This window comes from Myotis daubentonii, chromosome 16 (genome assembly GCF_963259705.1).
Source record: "Myotis daubentonii chromosome 16, mMyoDau2.1, whole genome shotgun sequence".
Taxonomy (NCBI): Eukaryota; Metazoa; Chordata; class Mammalia; order Chiroptera; family Vespertilionidae; genus Myotis; species Myotis daubentonii.
In genome coordinates this window covers 17462038-17477497 of record NC_081855.1, presented here as the reverse complement: position 1 = coordinate 17477497, position 15460 = coordinate 17462038, and the positions used below count along the sequence as shown (strand labels likewise).

At 59.6% G+C, this 15460-nt stretch overlaps 1 protein-coding gene across 2 annotated transcripts; it reads left to right on the top strand.

Annotated features, from left to right (window-relative positions):
- The first annotated feature begins 345 nt into the window (after window positions 1–345).
- NLGN2 (neuroligin 2) lies at window positions 346–15458 on the top strand. Of its 2 annotated transcripts, XM_059668789.1 has the most exons (9): window positions 346–439; window positions 735–1285; window positions 3723–4421; window positions 8001–8051; window positions 10096–10245; window positions 10416–10601; window positions 10721–10913; window positions 11228–11824; window positions 12618–15458. In XM_059668789.1, the coding sequence occupies exons 3-9, from the start codon at window positions 3965–3967 to the stop codon at window positions 13489–13491; spliced, it is 2508 nt and encodes an 835-aa protein (XP_059524772.1). In that variant the 5' UTR covers window positions 346–439; window positions 735–1285; window positions 3723–3964; the 3' UTR covers window positions 13492–15458. The 2 variants fall into 2 exon arrangements, with proteins under 2 accessions (XP_059524772.1, XP_059524773.1); XM_059668790.1 differs by lacking the exons at window positions 346–439; window positions 8001–8051 and having other exon boundaries at window positions 569–1285.
- The last annotated feature ends 2 nt before the right edge of the window (window positions 15459–15460 follow it).

Sequence of the window (15460 nt, the reverse complement as noted above, 5' to 3'; positions counted from 1 at the left end):
GAACCAATTAGGAGCGGAGGAGCGGAGCAGTGGGGGGGTGGGGCTGGGGGGGCGGTGCTAGGAGATTTGCGTCACGGATTGGCCCACTTTCCAAGTTGATCGCCTCTTCTCACACCCCCTCCCACCTCCGGCCAATTTCCAAAGATCCAGGTCCCCAAGCAGGTCCCGCCCCTTCCCCCACAGGCTCCTCCTTTTCAGCTTTAAACCAGGCCCACACCCCAAAACAGGCGACCCCACGGACACCCAAGCCCCACCCATCTCCATGAAACCCCGCCCGCTGTCCATATGGCCCCTCCTCCAGGCCCACAGGCCCCGCCTCCCTCACATGATGCCCCGCCCCCTTTAGTTCACCCCACCGCCACCAGCCGCGAGAGCCCCGAGGATGGGAGATCTGGGTGGATGTCTCCATCCTGCCCCGATCCGCTTCGTCCATGCGTCGGTCTGTCCACTCCCGCCCTCTTCCACCGTTTCCAATCCCCCCACACTCTGGAGGGCGGGCGGGCGGGCGGGCGGGTGCGAGCGAGGGGTGTGCGCCGCTCTCTCTGCAGGGGGCGGGGGAGGCGGCCGCGCGGTGACGCGCGGGGCTGCTGCGGCTGCTCCGCCGACGGATCATCACTCTCGGGCTGGGATGGACGCGGGGCGGGCGGGCCCTGGCGCACGGAGCCGGGAGTCCGGGCCTCCCGGCTGCTGAGCGTCCCCCGAAACCTCCCCCTGACCCCCCCTTTCCCTTCTAGGAGCAGTGCTGACCCCCGCCCCGGGGTTCCAGACTCCACTCCCGCCTTCCTCTGACTCCCCGGACCTCCCACTCCCGCCCGCCCTCGGGATCGACTAGATCCCTCCCTCTTCCCGAGGATTCCGGCTGGATCTCTGCCCCTGCACCGCGGATCCTGCTCTCCCGGGCTTCGGGCCCCTGGGGATTGCGGTGGACTCCTCCTCCCGCACCCGATTCCTTAGGATCCTCCGCCTGTACCACCTCCTGGCCCCTCGAAGCCGGCCCACGGAGCCAGTGGATCCTCATTCCAGTCTTGTCCCGTAGTCTCCTCCTCACTCCACTGGCCCCACTGCGGGGTTCCCTGTTCTCGGGTTCCTCCTGACCCCCTCCCTTCCCCTCCCCGGGGATCGACTGGATCCCGGCCCCGCCCCCTGGGGCTGGGGCGATCCCCCTCCCCCGCTGGGTGAGGCGCTGCGGGCGGGGGCTGGGCCTGCGGGACCGCGGGGGCTCAGAGGCCGCCGCCCCCTCCTCGGAGCCCTGGATGGAGGCACCACGGCCCCAGGGCTGAGCCAGGTAGGAGCTAAGCCGGGCGGGTGGAGGGGCTGCGTGGCGGTCCGCTGGGGTCTCCCACTCCCCATCTCTTTCTGCGCCTGGCTCCCCCCAGCCTGCCTGTCTGCCTGTCTCCGCCTAGGGATGCTCTCCCGTGTCTCTCCGTCTCCGTCTCTTTGTCTCTGCCTCTCTCCAGCCCATGAATGATCCTTTGAATGGGCCCACAGACCCCGTGTGTTCCCATCTCCCCTCCCCCTCCTCCCCTTCCCGGCCAAGCCATTTCCCCCACTGCAGGGAGAGGGGGGGCTGCGGCCTGAGCCCCTATCCCTCAACTCTTCCCGGCTGGGGGAGTCAGGCCTGGGCAGGGATGGAGAGAGCAAGGCAGAGAAATAGGAGGGGGGCGGAGGGGGGGGGGGTGGTGGAGGCAAGATGTGGCAGACAGAAAGGAGAGAGAAGGGGAGAGGAAATGGGGGAGACAGAGCTGGGGAAAGAGGAGAAGGAGAGAGAGAAATAGAGAAGGCTCGAGGGAGAAATTTGGGGAAGGGGTTTGAAGGAGAGAGGAAGATGGGAAGCACTAAGGAGGGAGATGTAGAAGAGAGTGATGAAAGAAGACAGGGTGAGACTGAAGACGAGAGCTGGAGCAGTGGGGAAGCGGCTGGGAGAGCTGCTCTGGGAGTGCTCCGGGGAGGAAAGAGATGGGGGGCAGAGGGAGGGGAGAAGGGAGAGAAGCTGGCAGGGAGAGGGCCAGGGGCCCAAAGTACCTTCAGGGAGGAGGGGTGACAGGCAGATAGACTGAGTTAGTAGGAGGGGGAGGGGTGGCAAGGCCATGGAAGCAGAGCCCAGACTGGCATGGGCAGAGGAGACCCTGAGGGAGCCAGCCCCAAGCCCCCTCCCGGTGATGGGGGAACAGGAGCTTCGGAGGAACTGAAGAGGGGGAGGGCATGACTAGGTGTGTGTGGTAAGGATTCCTGTGTCCTCATCTCTGGAATAAATTGACACCTGCAGAGAGCCACCCGCGGGCTGGCGCCTGGCTCTGAAAACCCGGCGTCAGCAAACAGCTCTGGCAGCTGGGGGGTGCGGGGGGGGGGTGCTGAAATGACCCTTCAGTCTGATCTCTTCCCTTGCCCTGCTCCTCTGCCCTGAGCACTCAGGCCTCAGAGCAGCATCTGTGGGGCACTGGCAAGGGGAAGGGCAGGTGAATAGCTGAGATGGGATGAGGAGAAACCCTAGGTTTGCCCCCAGGACATGGGTCAAAATGCCATGCATGAGAGAAGTGCCTGTAGTACTAGGCTGTTCAAGACGTGGGGGGGGGGGGGGCAGTCAGTGGGTGCATGTGATGGCCTCCAAACCCACCTCAGCACCCCTTCTACCCAGCCAGAGGCCTGGTCACTAGGACTAGGCTCTGATTGGCCAACAAGGGCCAAGAGGCGGGTCCTTTAGGGTTCTTTAATGCCCCCCAATCTTCTGCTCCCCTCAACATATATACTTCTTCCTCTGTGCTAAGGTTTGGGGACACGCTAGCATTCTGATTCCTGCCTCTGCCCTCATGGCCAGAATGGACCCCATAACCAAGCCAGTCCATTACCCTCTTCCTCCAGACCCGAACCCCCCCCCCCCCGCCCCCCCAGGGTTAAAGCTGCAGCCCGTTGCCGAGGTAACATTGCGGGGCAGCATCCCTGTCGCTGGGCAACCGGCTGCAGGATCACGCATCTGTCCCTGGATTTGCCCCCACTCCATCACCCCCTCCCTATTCTAGCCCCTGCCTCAAGGCATCGTAACTTCTGAGGGGAGAAATGGAGAGAGCCTGGGGAAAGGACCCCCCCACCCCCACCCCACCCCACACACTGATGCACAAATGCCTAGGGAATGGGTGCTGAAGGCAGGAGAAGGTGCTGGGCCTGTGCAGTCCCAGGAAAGATCGGGAGTCTGGCCTGGGGTGGGGGTCCAGTGCCATGAAGTCACAGCTCAGGAGTAATTAACACGTATAAACAAACCCTCCACTTCCTGCTAATTAATGACTTGGTATTTTTATTTTCTCTTCCTTGTCTATCTCATCCCTCCCCGGGAGGTGGGAGCTGGGACTCTGAGTCCCTGAGGAGAGCCTCCTGGTTGGGATAAAGCAGCTGGAAGGAGGCAGGCCGGGTCTGGGAGCCGCCCGTCCTGCCCTCTGCTTGTGTCCTGGACTCTTACCACATCTTGACCTGACCCCCAGCCTCAGACTTTTCTATCTGGGTCCCTGCTGATGGAGGGGGCGTTTTCGGGTGGGGAGACGTGCTGGGGGGCCTGAGGGTGGAAGAAGGGGGTCAACCAGTCTGAATTCCAAGCCACTAACCACTTGTCTCTTCTGTTTCCCATTCCTTTCTGTCTGCCCCTCTTCCCTTCCCTTCTCCCACCTCTCCCGTGGATGTGTCTGTCTGTCTGTCTGTCTGTATCTTGCGTACCCTCTCCCTTCCACCCACAGGTCCAGCCTGCATTCACCTTCTCCCACTTCCTTCCCCTTCCCTATCCCTTGCCCCCTCCATGGAAAGGAACAGACCCCTTCTCTGTCCGGTCTAACCCAGGTCCCTTTCCACTCCCCTTCTCCCTCCTTTCCCACCCCCTCCTCCCTCCTGGGGCGAGGGGGGGCCTCCCTCCCTCTCCCCCCCCTTCTCTCTCTCTCCGAGGGGGGGGTCCCGGGGAGGGAGGGGGGGTCCCCCTATCAGCATGTGGCTCCTGGCGCTGTGGCTGGTGGGGCTGGTGGGGGCTCAACGCGGGGGAGGGGGTCCCGGAGGTGGTTCCCCAGGTGGCCCTGGCCTGGGCCTCAGCAGCCTCGGGGAGGAGCGCTTCCCCGTGGTGAACACGGCCTACGGGCGAGTGCGTGGCGTGCGACGTGAGCTCAACAACGAGATCCTGGGCCCAGTGGTGCAGTTCTTGGGCGTGCCCTACGCCACCCCACCCCTGGGCGCCCGCCGCTTCCAGCCGCCAGAGGCCCCCGCCTCGTGGCCTGGCGTGCGCAACGCCACCACCCTGCCACCCGCCTGCCCGCAGAACCTGCACGGGGCGCTGCCCGCGATCATGCTGCCTGTGTGGTTCACGGACAACTTGGAGGCAGCCGCCACCTACGTGCAGAACCAGAGCGAGGACTGCCTGTACCTCAACCTCTACGTGCCCACCGAGGACGGTAAGGGCGCGGGCACCAGGCCGGGCATCCCGTGGACACAGCCCCCAAACACACATGCAGAACCTCGGGCGCTGGCACAGTCCGGGATGGGAGCTGGGCTTTGTGGAGACAGTGAGCGGACAGTATATCCCGGCCGGCTCTGCATGCCCTCCCGGGTGGGTTGGGGGCCGGCTGAGCAGTCCCAGGAATGACCGACTCCCATATAGACAGCCACCCAGGAGTTCATTGTGCCCATAGAGAGCCAGTGGTAGAGTCAGCAGGCACTAGGCTGGACTGACCCTCCCCGACACCACAGAGGGAGCACCCTTCACCCTGCCTAGGCAGCCACTCCAGCTCTGCCCGCGCCCCCCTCCCCCCCAGGCCTGGACTTGTCCCTGGCTTGTCCACTTTAGCAACATCTATCCCTCAAGGACAGCACAGACTCCTCCTCTCCCCCAGACCAGTACTGCAGACTTCCACCTGTCACATCACGTCCAGAGCCCCTGGCCTAAGCTGAGTGCCTCTTCTGCAGGATGCTATGTCCTCTGACTCCCAGACCCTCCTGAAGGATCAGGGAAACTCCTGGCCAAGGGCCTCTCCACTCACAGCACGGCCCACCCCTCCCCTCAGAACAGCTTCCCTGCTCTTCAACTGGCTGTCTGTCAGTAAGCTCTCAGTTCATTACAGCTCTGCTCATAGTCCCCTGGACGGTCTCCGCCTGCCCACCTGCAGCACACTGAGATTAACCAGAGGCTCGTTCAGGGGAACTCCCAGCTGTCTACAGGAAAGGCAGTCAGAACTCCAGCCACCTCAACAGACCGTCCTCACAGCCCATGCTACCCTTCCAACACCCATGTCACTTCTCCAAAACACCCCACCCCTCAGCAGAGACCATCCACTCCTACCACACCCCACAGGCATTTTCCAACCACTTGACACATAGGTCTGGTACCAGGAACCCCTCTATGTACACCCTGCATGCCCAACACCCCCACATCAGGGACTCAAATCCCTCAACGGATCAGGGATCTCAACTATTCAACATTCAGACTGTGTACCCAACCAGCCTACACACTGACCACATATATCGGGCGGGGACGTCCGGCCGGTGAAATCACTGGGTCCGGCCCTGTCAAGGCATCAGGGGTGAGTTAAGGAAATGTGTGACCCAATACAGCGGCTAATGTTTAAGTTGATAATTCTGTATGGCCTGTGAGTGATGCTATAAATATCCACATGGCCCCTGGCAGAACAAAGGCCCCCCACCCCTGAGTATGTGTTCCAACACCCTACAAACTATAATTCCCCACACCTTCCCCCAGCACCCCCAGGACTTCTCTGAAATTGTGTATCCCATCATGCACACCTGTGGCTCCCAATATCCCTGGATATAGATCATGTGTCCCAATAACACTGTACCTGGACCCTGTGCTCCACCAGGCCATTCAGACCACAGTCCCTGTACCCAAAGTCCTCTCATGCCAACCTCAGAACCCCTCATGTACCTCTACCAACACGTGTCCTTTCCAATAACTTTATGGACCATCTACCCTGTATTGCTCATAACAACCATGTACCCTAACGCCCTAACTACCCATATACACCATGCCTCATAGTAACCCACACACACAATGCATAGAAGTATCATTTACTCTAATCCAGCGGTTCTCAACCTGCGGGTCGCGACCCCTTTGGTGGTCAAACGACCCTTTCACAGGGGTCGCCTAAGACCATCCTGCATATCAGATATTTACATGACAATTCATAACAGTAGCAACATTACAGTTATGAAGTAGCAACGAAAATAATTTTATGGTTGGGTCCCAACATGAGGAACTGTATTTAAAGGGCCAGAAGGTTGAGAACCACTGCTCTAATCTCATCCAGATTCCAAGCATCCTAATAGAACATTTACAGAACACCCTCTGTGTGAGAACCATCCACTCCACATTCTCCTGCGCGCCCATGGACTACTTACCCCATCCAGTATTCTCCGGTGAATTCTTCACCCCAGGGCTTCCACACAGACTGTCCATCTCAACACTCCCCATTCGTGGACTCTCCACTCGCCCATCTTCATACAGGCTGTCCAACCCATGTCCTCCTCAGTGGGTGGTCTCATCACCCCCCGTGTGAAACATCTATCCAACACTTCCCGCCAATGGACTATCTACTCCAACATCTCCATGTAAATTATCCACCCTGCCCCACGCCACCCATGCCCACACCTTCTGTATTTTTAACCATCACTTACTGCCAACCTGCTGGGGGCCCGACACATTCAGGTGATCTCACTGAGTCTTCACACCAGCTGTGGAAGGAAGAGGTTGACTCAGGCACACACACACACAGACAACATAGACACTTCATATTCTCACGTACACGCATGCCTTGCTGACTTCGCCCCATTCTCATCCTGTCACAGAGAACAGGCCCTGATCTTAATGGGTCCTCATGGGCCGTGATTGCCCGTTGGGAGAAGCCTTCCCCAGGCTGGCCTGGGCCCTGCTGACCCATCCCTCCCTCTGTGGTTGAGGTGAAACCAGTCAGCCTGGGGGAGCCCCCTCAGGCCCCTGGGTCCCAAATCTCCCCTGAAAGAAACCTGGAGCCAAACTCGGCCTCGTCTGGGTCCTCTTCTTGACAGTGGCCACACTTTGTGCCTCCGAGCGCTGCCTGGCACCTTATGTGTCTGGCTGGCCCAGGGCACCGTGTTTCCTATTCCCTGTTTGTGGACTGAACCCCTGCACTGGGGGAGGGGGCTTTTTGGCATTAAAACAAGGTTTGATGAGGGGTGAGTGCCCCTGGTGGGAAATTTACCATCTGGGGGGAGAGCAGGCCTGGGTAGGGGATAAGGTTTTGCGGGGAGGGGTACAGAGGGAAGAGGTGGAGTGGAGGGCAAGACCTGATGACCCCTTTCCCTGCTTTGCCCCACATTGGGGAGACGGGGTGAGAAGCCAGGCCTGTGAGTGCGGATGGAAGAGCAGTGCTGGGGCTGAGAGGCTGGGTAGGTGGGCAGGCAGCCTTAGCTGACCGACCCCCAGCCCTCCAGGTTGGTCCAGAGGGAAGCAGAGTCCTTTCTGCTGCAGCCCCTCCTCTCCACAGCCTTGGGGAGCAGGCAGGTGCTTGGCTGGCCCTGAAGAGGGTCTGCGTGAGTGGTGGCCAGGTGGCACAGCTGGCCTTGGTCTCCCGGGCAGGCCTCCCCTCCCCTCCAACCCGCCTCTAACACCGTTTCATTTCCAGCGACTAGCCAACACATGGACAAGCCAGATCCTTTCCAGCCAAGTCAGTATGTCTTAAGACAGGCCTCAGCCCACTTAGGCACCCCACCCCCACCCCCCCGCCACCACCAAAACAAGCCTTTTCTTTGGGGCATGACTTTTTCCGGGGAGGGGAACAAAATTGGGTTGTAGAAACGTTTTTCTCTTTTCTTGGTTTCTTTTTCTTGCAAACAAATTTTGCTTTTTTTGGCTTATTTTTTCTGCCCCCCCATCCTCCCCTTTTCTGCGTTCTGTCCTCCCTTCCCCATCCACAACCTCCCCCGACCCCCATCTTTCCCCACAAAATTGTCCTTTTTTCTCTGTTTTGTGTTCCCGGTCTTAGGTCCGCTCACAAAAAAACGTGACGAGGCGACGCTCAATCCGCCAGACACAGGTAGATTTAAAAACCCCCGCTGCTGCATGTGGTTGCTGATAAGAGGACGTTCACGTTCACGGCCCTGCCCCCAACTAAATGCCCCACAGCCCTCAAGGCCCTCAGTTGTTCTCCCAACTAAAAACGAAAAAGAAAAGAAAAGAAAAATTTATAATAATTGGAAAAGAGAATTATGAAAACTTCAAACGAAATTTGAACAATGTTGGACCCACTAGAAAACCTGCAAGAAAAGCTAAACCTGGCGAAAACAAAATGAAAAAAGAAATTGGAATGTCAGAAAAAAAGTAAAACACCAGAGAATTGGATAAAATGCTTAGAGTTTGACCGAAATTTGGACTGTTTTGAAACTTGTGAAATGTAACATTTGAAAAAACAATTTAAATTTGTAGCAAAACATTTGAAAAAAAAATTTCAGATGGCAAATTGATGACACAATCGAAACATCAGAAACCTGCTACAATTTCCAAAAGCCTGTCAGATGCAGGAAATGCAAACATTTGAAGCAAATTAAAGAATTTGGAAATTTTTGAAAACAGGGCCCAATATCTTGAAGTTTCACCACAAAATTTTGAAAAAAAAAAAAAGCAAAGAACTTTTTTCTTTTTTTCTTTTTTTCCAAAAAACGGATCTTTTTTTTTTTTTTTCTTCTTGTTGAATCTGCCCCAAGAGCTTCTTGCTTTTTGGTTGTTGTTTTTTTCTTTCTTGATCCCGTTTTTTGTTGTGGGTTTTGAATTCTTGTTGCCCCAGCCCCCCTTCTTGCTCCTTCCCTGTCTGACTCCCCTCCCCCCACTCGGGAGTGGAGGTGCTGGGTGGGGAGGAGTGGGGAGAGCTAAGGACATTTAGGACAGGACTTGGACTCCAGCTCGAACTACTGGAAGGCCACTGGAGGTTCAGGACAAAGGGAAATTTGGGGAGGACACAGGGGGCACTGCCCACCCAGAAGCTCCTGGCCAAAGTCAGGCAGAGGGAGGTGGCGGAGAAGGTCCTAAGAGATAGGAGGCGGGAAGCCGTAGGGGGTGGAGGGAAGTATCTTAGTGACCTGTTGACCCTCTGGCTAGAAGAAAGTTCCTAGCGGGATGCAGGAGGCCGGCAGGGCCATGGGGACCCACTGTGAGGCCGGGCCTGGCTCTTGTTTGCCGAGTGCCTAGTTTAGTGAGGGATTGCAGGTGTCAAGAAAGGAAGGTCTGTGGGCCAGGGCTCGCCCAGCCCTGGTGCTGTAATGCATCATGGAGAGGCTGCAGGGGAGGGCACGTCCTACGTATGTGGCCTTGGGGACTGTGGCGCGTCCTCTCAGACTCCCACTCCTCAAAGTCTACTACCTGTCGCAGTGATTATGGGATCCTCTGGGGACATGACAGGAGAAAGGTCCGGTGCAGAACCCAGGGCTCAGGCCAGTTTGCAGGGGGTTCCGAGACTTAGAGCGGCACCCTGGCTTCATTAAGCAGGCTCTTTCCCACCCTGCCTCCTTCTGCCATAGTAATTAGGCTGGGGGTTGCCATGGTGACTGGGGAGGTGACCTAGAAAGGAATTAGGGCGGGGAGGAGACCAAGCCCCCAGGGACCCTAGGGCCTGGCACCCCCTCATGGACAGGCTAGGCTACCATGTGGAGCTGAGGCCCCAGGCCTAAGTCTGAGAAAAGGCAGGATCCTCCCAGCAGCTTTAGCTCCAGCGCCAGCCCGAGGAGCACACTCTCCCCAGGAGCAGGAAGGAGATTTGCTGTGTGGGGGGGAGGGGTCCCCTGGGTCCAGACGCCCTGAGGAGGGCCACACCCACCCTGCCTCTGTGAGGGTTCCTGGACGTCTGCCCGCACTGGAAGAAGTGCTGTGGACAGGCTGGCAGGAGGTGGGGAGGGACCAGCCCCCAGAGCTAGCGGGGAGGGAGGGCGGGGAATCCGGTCTTGCCCCCCAGGGATGGGAATGGCGTGTCCCCTGAGCTCTGGGCTGGTCTCCAGCAGGCCTGGGAGCTGGGAGGAGCTGCTTCTGGTCTCACTGTGCCCTTGTCCCCCACTCCTGGCCCCCCCGCCCCCCCCCCCCTCCCCACGCAGATATCCGGGACTCGGGGAAGAAACCTGTGATGCTGTTTCTGCACAGCGGCTCCTACATGGAGGGCACCGGGAACATGTTCGATGGCTCTGTCCTGGCCGCCTATGGCAACGTCATTGTAGCCACGCTCAACTACCGGCTTGGGGTGCTCGGTGAGGGCGGGCAGCCAAACCTAGGGAGTCTGGGAGGGGGCCTGGTGGGCGGGGTCCTTTAAACCCAGCAGCAGCAACAAAAAGGCTTCTGGGATGGGCTGAGCTGCCCAGATAAGGGGCAAGGACACTGTAACTCCCCCAGGTAGCTCCCTTTCTGCCTTTACCTCCAGGTTTCCTCAGCACTGGGGACCAGGCTGCGAAAGGCAACTACGGACTTCTGGACCAGATCCAGGCCCTGCGCTGGCTCAGTGAGAACATCGCCCACTTTGGGGGTGACCCCGAGCGCATCACCATCTTTGGGTCTGGGGCAGGCGCATCCTGTGTCAACCTTCTGATCCTCTCCCACCATTCGGAAGGTACCGGCAACCTCATCAGCCTGCCCGCCCCGTCCCCTTTCCCGTATCCCTGCACCTGCCGGGTCCCCCTTCTCTCTTGGGCTGACACTGCCCAGCCTGAAGCTTGCCTGTCCCCCCAGGGTTATTCCAGAAGGCCATCGCCCAGAGTGGCACTGCCATTTCCAGCTGGTCTGTCAACTATCAGCCGCTCAAATATACGCGGCTGCTGGCGGCCAAGGTGGGCTGTGACCGGGAGGACAGCGCTGAAGCTGTGGAGTGTCTGCGCCGGAAGCCTTCCCGGGAGCTGGTGGACCAGGACGTGCAGCCCGCCCGGTATGGGTCCTGGGACGGGGGTGGGAGAGGGCCAGGGTCAGGTCTGTGCTCACCTTGCTGGTTCCAGGGAGGTTGAGGGTGAGAGGTGTCTGCAGGCATTTTCTGATGGCCCTGTCTTCTATTCTTGGGAGCTTTCCCCAAGTATGCACAGGGTGCCCGAAAGTGCTTCAGAGAAGACCTCCCAACAGGCCAAGTGCCCTTGAGGGTTCCTAGATGTTAACTAAGGAGCAGTGTCTTCAGGGCAGAGGCTCAGCCAGCTCTGAGCCCAGTGGAGGCCAGCGAGCTGGTGACGAGGCCCTACCCCTTCTCCCCAGCTACCATATCGCCTTCGGGCCCGTGGTGGACGGCGACGTCGTCCCCGATGACCCTGAGATCCTCATGCAGCAGGGAGAATTCCTAAATTACGACATGCTCATCGGTGTCAACCAAGGAGAGGGCCTCAAGTTCGTGGAGGACTCAGCAGAGAGCGAGGACGGCGTGTCCGCCAGCGCCTTTGACTTCACAGTCTCCAACTTTGTGGACAACCTGTATTCCTACCCGGGGGGTAAGGATGTGCTGCGGGAGACCATCAAGTTTATGTACACAGACTGGGCCGACCGGGACAACGGTGAGATGCGGCGCAAGACCCTGCTGGCGCTCTTTACCGATCACCAGTGGGTGGCACCAGCCGTGGCCACCGCCAAGCTGCATGCCGACTACCAGTCCCCCGTCTACTTTTACACCTTCTACCACCACTGCCAGGCTGAGGGCCGGCCCGAGTGGGCAGACGCAGCGCACGGGGACGAGCTCCCCTACGTCTTCGGTGTGCCCATGGTGGGTGCCACCGACCTCTTCCCCTGCAATTTCTCTAAGAATGATGTCATGCTCAGCGCCGTGGTCATGACCTACTGGACCAACTTCGCCAAGACTGGGTGAGGGCCAGAGGGGCTGGGCGGGGCTCCGTGCAGGCCAAGGCGCACACACCTCCACCCCCAGTCCTTCTCCCTCTCACTCCCTGACAGGCCCTCTGTCATCGGCACTCTTGCCTTTCCAACTCAGACACCTGCTGGACACCTGCTCTGTGCCAGGCACTGAGTTGCGTGTTGGAGACTCGGCAGTTAAACACAGAGGTCCCTGTCCGTTCTGGGGTGGGCTCCCTTGGTGGCTTTGGCTCCATGCCTGTCTCTTCATCCCTCCCTTGCCTGGTCGCCCTCTCTCTTTCTTCTCCCAGGGCTCTGCCCTCTGACTACTCCCATCTGTGTATGAGTATGTGTGAGCGATTGTGTCTGTCTGTCTTTATTGCTGTCTCTACATCGCTCACCCTTGAAAGCCATTGATATCTCTCCCTTTCCCTTTGATCTGTTTGCTTCTTGTTGCTGATTTCACCCTGGCTGCCTCTCATGTGTCTTTGTCTTCCTGTTTCTATGTGTCTCTATCTCAGTCTCAGCCTCTGCCTCTCCCGCTGGCTATTTCTCTGTCTCTGCTTATCTCTGTCCCTCGGTCCTCATCTCTGTCTCTAGCAGTCTGTCTCTTTCCCTCTTTGTTTTTCTATGTCTCTGGCAATTTCTCTCTCTTTGTATCCATCTCTGCCTCTGGTTTCCTCTGCCTTTCCTCTGTTTCCCTGGCTCTCTGCATCTCTGTCTCCCTCCCCTCCCCTCCCCCACCTTCTCACCCTGTGGGAGCCTCACCCTCACTCCTCCTTTCCCTGCCCTCCTGTGCCCACAGCGACCCCAACCAGCCGGTGCCGCAGGACACCAAGTTCATCCACACCAAGCCCAACCGCTTCGAGGAGGTGGTGTGGAGCAAGTTCAACAGCAAGGAGAAGCAGTACCTGCACATTGGCTTGAAGCCGCGCGTGCGCGACAACTACCGTGCCAACAAGGTGGCCTTCTGGCTGGAGCTCGTGCCCCACCTGCACAACCTGCACACGGAGATCTTCACCACCACCACGCGCCTGCCACCCTACGCCACGCGCTGGCCGCCTCGCCCGCCGCCCGGCGCCCCGGGCACACGCCGGCCCCCCTCACCTGCCACGCTGCCACCTGAGCCCGAGCCCGAGCCAGGCCCCAGGGCCTACGACCGCTTGCCTGGGGACTCCCGGGACTACTCCACAGAGCTGAGCGTCACTGTGGCCGTGGGCGCCTCCCTTCTCTTCCTCAACATCCTGGCCTTTGCCGCCCTCTACTACAAGCGGGACCGGCGGCAGGAGCTGCGGTGCCGGCGGCTCAGCCCCCCTGGGGGGTCGGGCTCCGGTGTGCCTGGTGGGGGCCCCCTGCTCCCTACCACCGGCCGAGAGCTGCCCCCAGAAGAGGAGCTGGTGTCACTGCAGCTGAAACGGGGTGGCGGCGTCGGGGCAGACCCCGCTGAGGCCCTGCGCCCCGCCTGCCCACCCGACTACACCCTGGCCCTGCGCCGGGCACCAGACGATGTGCCTCTCTTGGCCCCCGGGGCCCTGACCCTGCTGCCCAGTGGCCTGGGACCGCCACCTCCCCCGCCGCCACCCTCCCTCCACCCATTTGGGCCCTTCCCCCCACCTCCTCCCACCGCCACCAGCCACAACAACACTCTACCCCACCCCCACTCCACTACCCGGGTATAGGGGACAGCTTGGGGGGGCCTCCTCCCCAGCCCTCCCATCGGCAGGAAGTGCCACCCGGAAGGCAGGGAGGAGGACCTGCAGCAGGCTTTTCTTGTCCCACGTGGAGGGACACGAGGTGGACGTGGGTCTCCTCACCAGGATGCGCGTGTCCCCAGGCACAGAGGCCCCTTTTCTCTGGACCCGGGCCTTTGAACAACTGGGGGGTGCTCTGTCCCCTCCATCGGGACCCCAGCCTTCGGTGTGTGGAAGCGCGGGGGGTGTCCCACGCGGAGGTGTGCTTTCTCACGGGGGGTGTTTTCCCATGTGCAGGGTGAGGTTTTTTTTGCCGCCCTGGACACATGTTGGCCCTCTCAAAGAGTTTCTGCGGGGATTTGTACCCCAGAATCATACTCCCTCATGCCTTCTCCCGCCTCCTCTCTCCGCCCCCCACCCCGTGGAGACCCTGGAAGTGGTGTGCTCATGTACAGCGACCCTTGGCCACAGGATAACACAGGGTGGTTCTGGGAAGCAGTGAGGACCAGCCCCCTTCCCACGCCGCACCCCTCCGCCCTGGGAAGCATGTTTTCCCGCCCGTGGCACAAGTCAGCGAAGCATGGTCTCCTGGGTAGGCCTCTGCCTTCCATAGCCGACAGCCCCTGCAGGGGCGGGAGACCCGGGCAGCCTGTCCGCCCGGGAGCTTGTCCCATAGGTCCAGGGCACACTCTGAGTGGAAACATGTTCTTGCATGTGGATGTGTGTTTTCCCATGCAGATGGTCCCTTCTCTCCAGTACCTCCCTGCATCCCCCAGGCCGCAGGCCCAGCACCGAGTTCCTCCTCACACAGCAGGTGGGAACAGACTTCACACTGGCAGAAGCGGAGGGGGGTGCACAGACGCTCAGGGGAGAGCTCTGCTCCTCCCTCCCCCAGAGATTTAGAGTTGGGGGTCAGGGGCGTGGGACCTGCCACCTGTAGAGGCCATGCATGTTTGACCAAAGCCCTCCCTGGGGTCTGAGGACAGCCTTTCCCTCAGTCCTCAGACCATTACTCATCTGTGCCAAACTGGGTCGGTGGGTTTGCCAAGAGCTCCCCAGTCCTGGGCCAGAGGAGGTAGATGTGGGAGCAGGTGGGATACAGGAGGGGGGAGTGGCAGCTATAGGGGTCCTACCTGTGTCTCTCTTGTCTCCTCATCCCCCTGTGCCTCTTTCTCCCTCTTAGGAGCCATCCCTGTGTCTGTGTCAGACCAGCCCCTCCCCTCAGCTGCCCATTCCCTGTCTGTGACCTGCCCCCTCTGCCCTCAGCTGCCAGGGCTGAAGGAAAGGGGACGTGGAGGGGGAGGGGAGGAGAGCCGGGGGAAGGCTTCATGGTTGGGGAGAGAATGAGGTCAGCTCGCTGAGAAGCAGGTGGAGGGGCAATGGGGCCAGGTCTTGGTCAGACACCAGCCGGAAGAATGTGAAAGGATGCGTAAGGTGACCGCCCAGAGGGGACCTGAGCCTACAGGGAAAGGAGCCTCGCCGGGAGGGTTCTCAGGGCACCCGTGGAGGAGAGAATCCTTGTCCGCTGGCCTTTTGTGGGTTGTTAGTGGCAAACTTGAGTTGGGGCTGGGGTGCTGTCTTCCGCTGACATCGGATCCGGAATCCCTGGTCTTGGCTCCCCAGAACTTTGCCCCTTGACCGTCCCTCCTCCCACTTCCACCCATGGGACCTTCTTTTCCCACCCCTCTCCTGCCTGGTCTAGTTCCTTTCCAAACAGCCATGCCCTCTAAATGCCAGGGCCCTGGGCCCTGAACCCTACAGACAGATGTCTCACAAATTGGGGCATGGGAGAGGGGCTGGGGGACCCCATGATTCAGCCACGGACTCCAATGCCCAATCCCTCTCCCCAGAACAGTTCCCTGACAACCCCATGTCCCTGCCCTTCGCAGCTCTGTACACATTTTTAAACCTGGCAAAAGATGAAGAGAATATTGTAAATATAAAGTTTAACTGTTGG

What these genes read in the sequence shown, in the direction of transcription:
- NLGN2 (XM_059668789.1), top strand. Translation starts at nt 3,965, where the DNA reads ATGTGGCTCCTGGCGCTGTGGCTGGTGGGGCTGGTGGGGGCTCAACGC. An exon ending in CTACGTGCCCACCGAGGACG is followed by an intron (nt 4,422 to 8,000) that starts GTAAGGGCGCGG and finishes TCCCGGTCTTAG; the next exon opens with GTCCGCTCACAAAAAAACGT. An exon ending in CTACCGGCTTGGGGTGCTCG is followed by an intron (nt 10,246 to 10,415) that starts GTGAGGGCGGGC and finishes CTTTACCTCCAG; the next exon opens with GTTTCCTCAGCACTGGGGAC.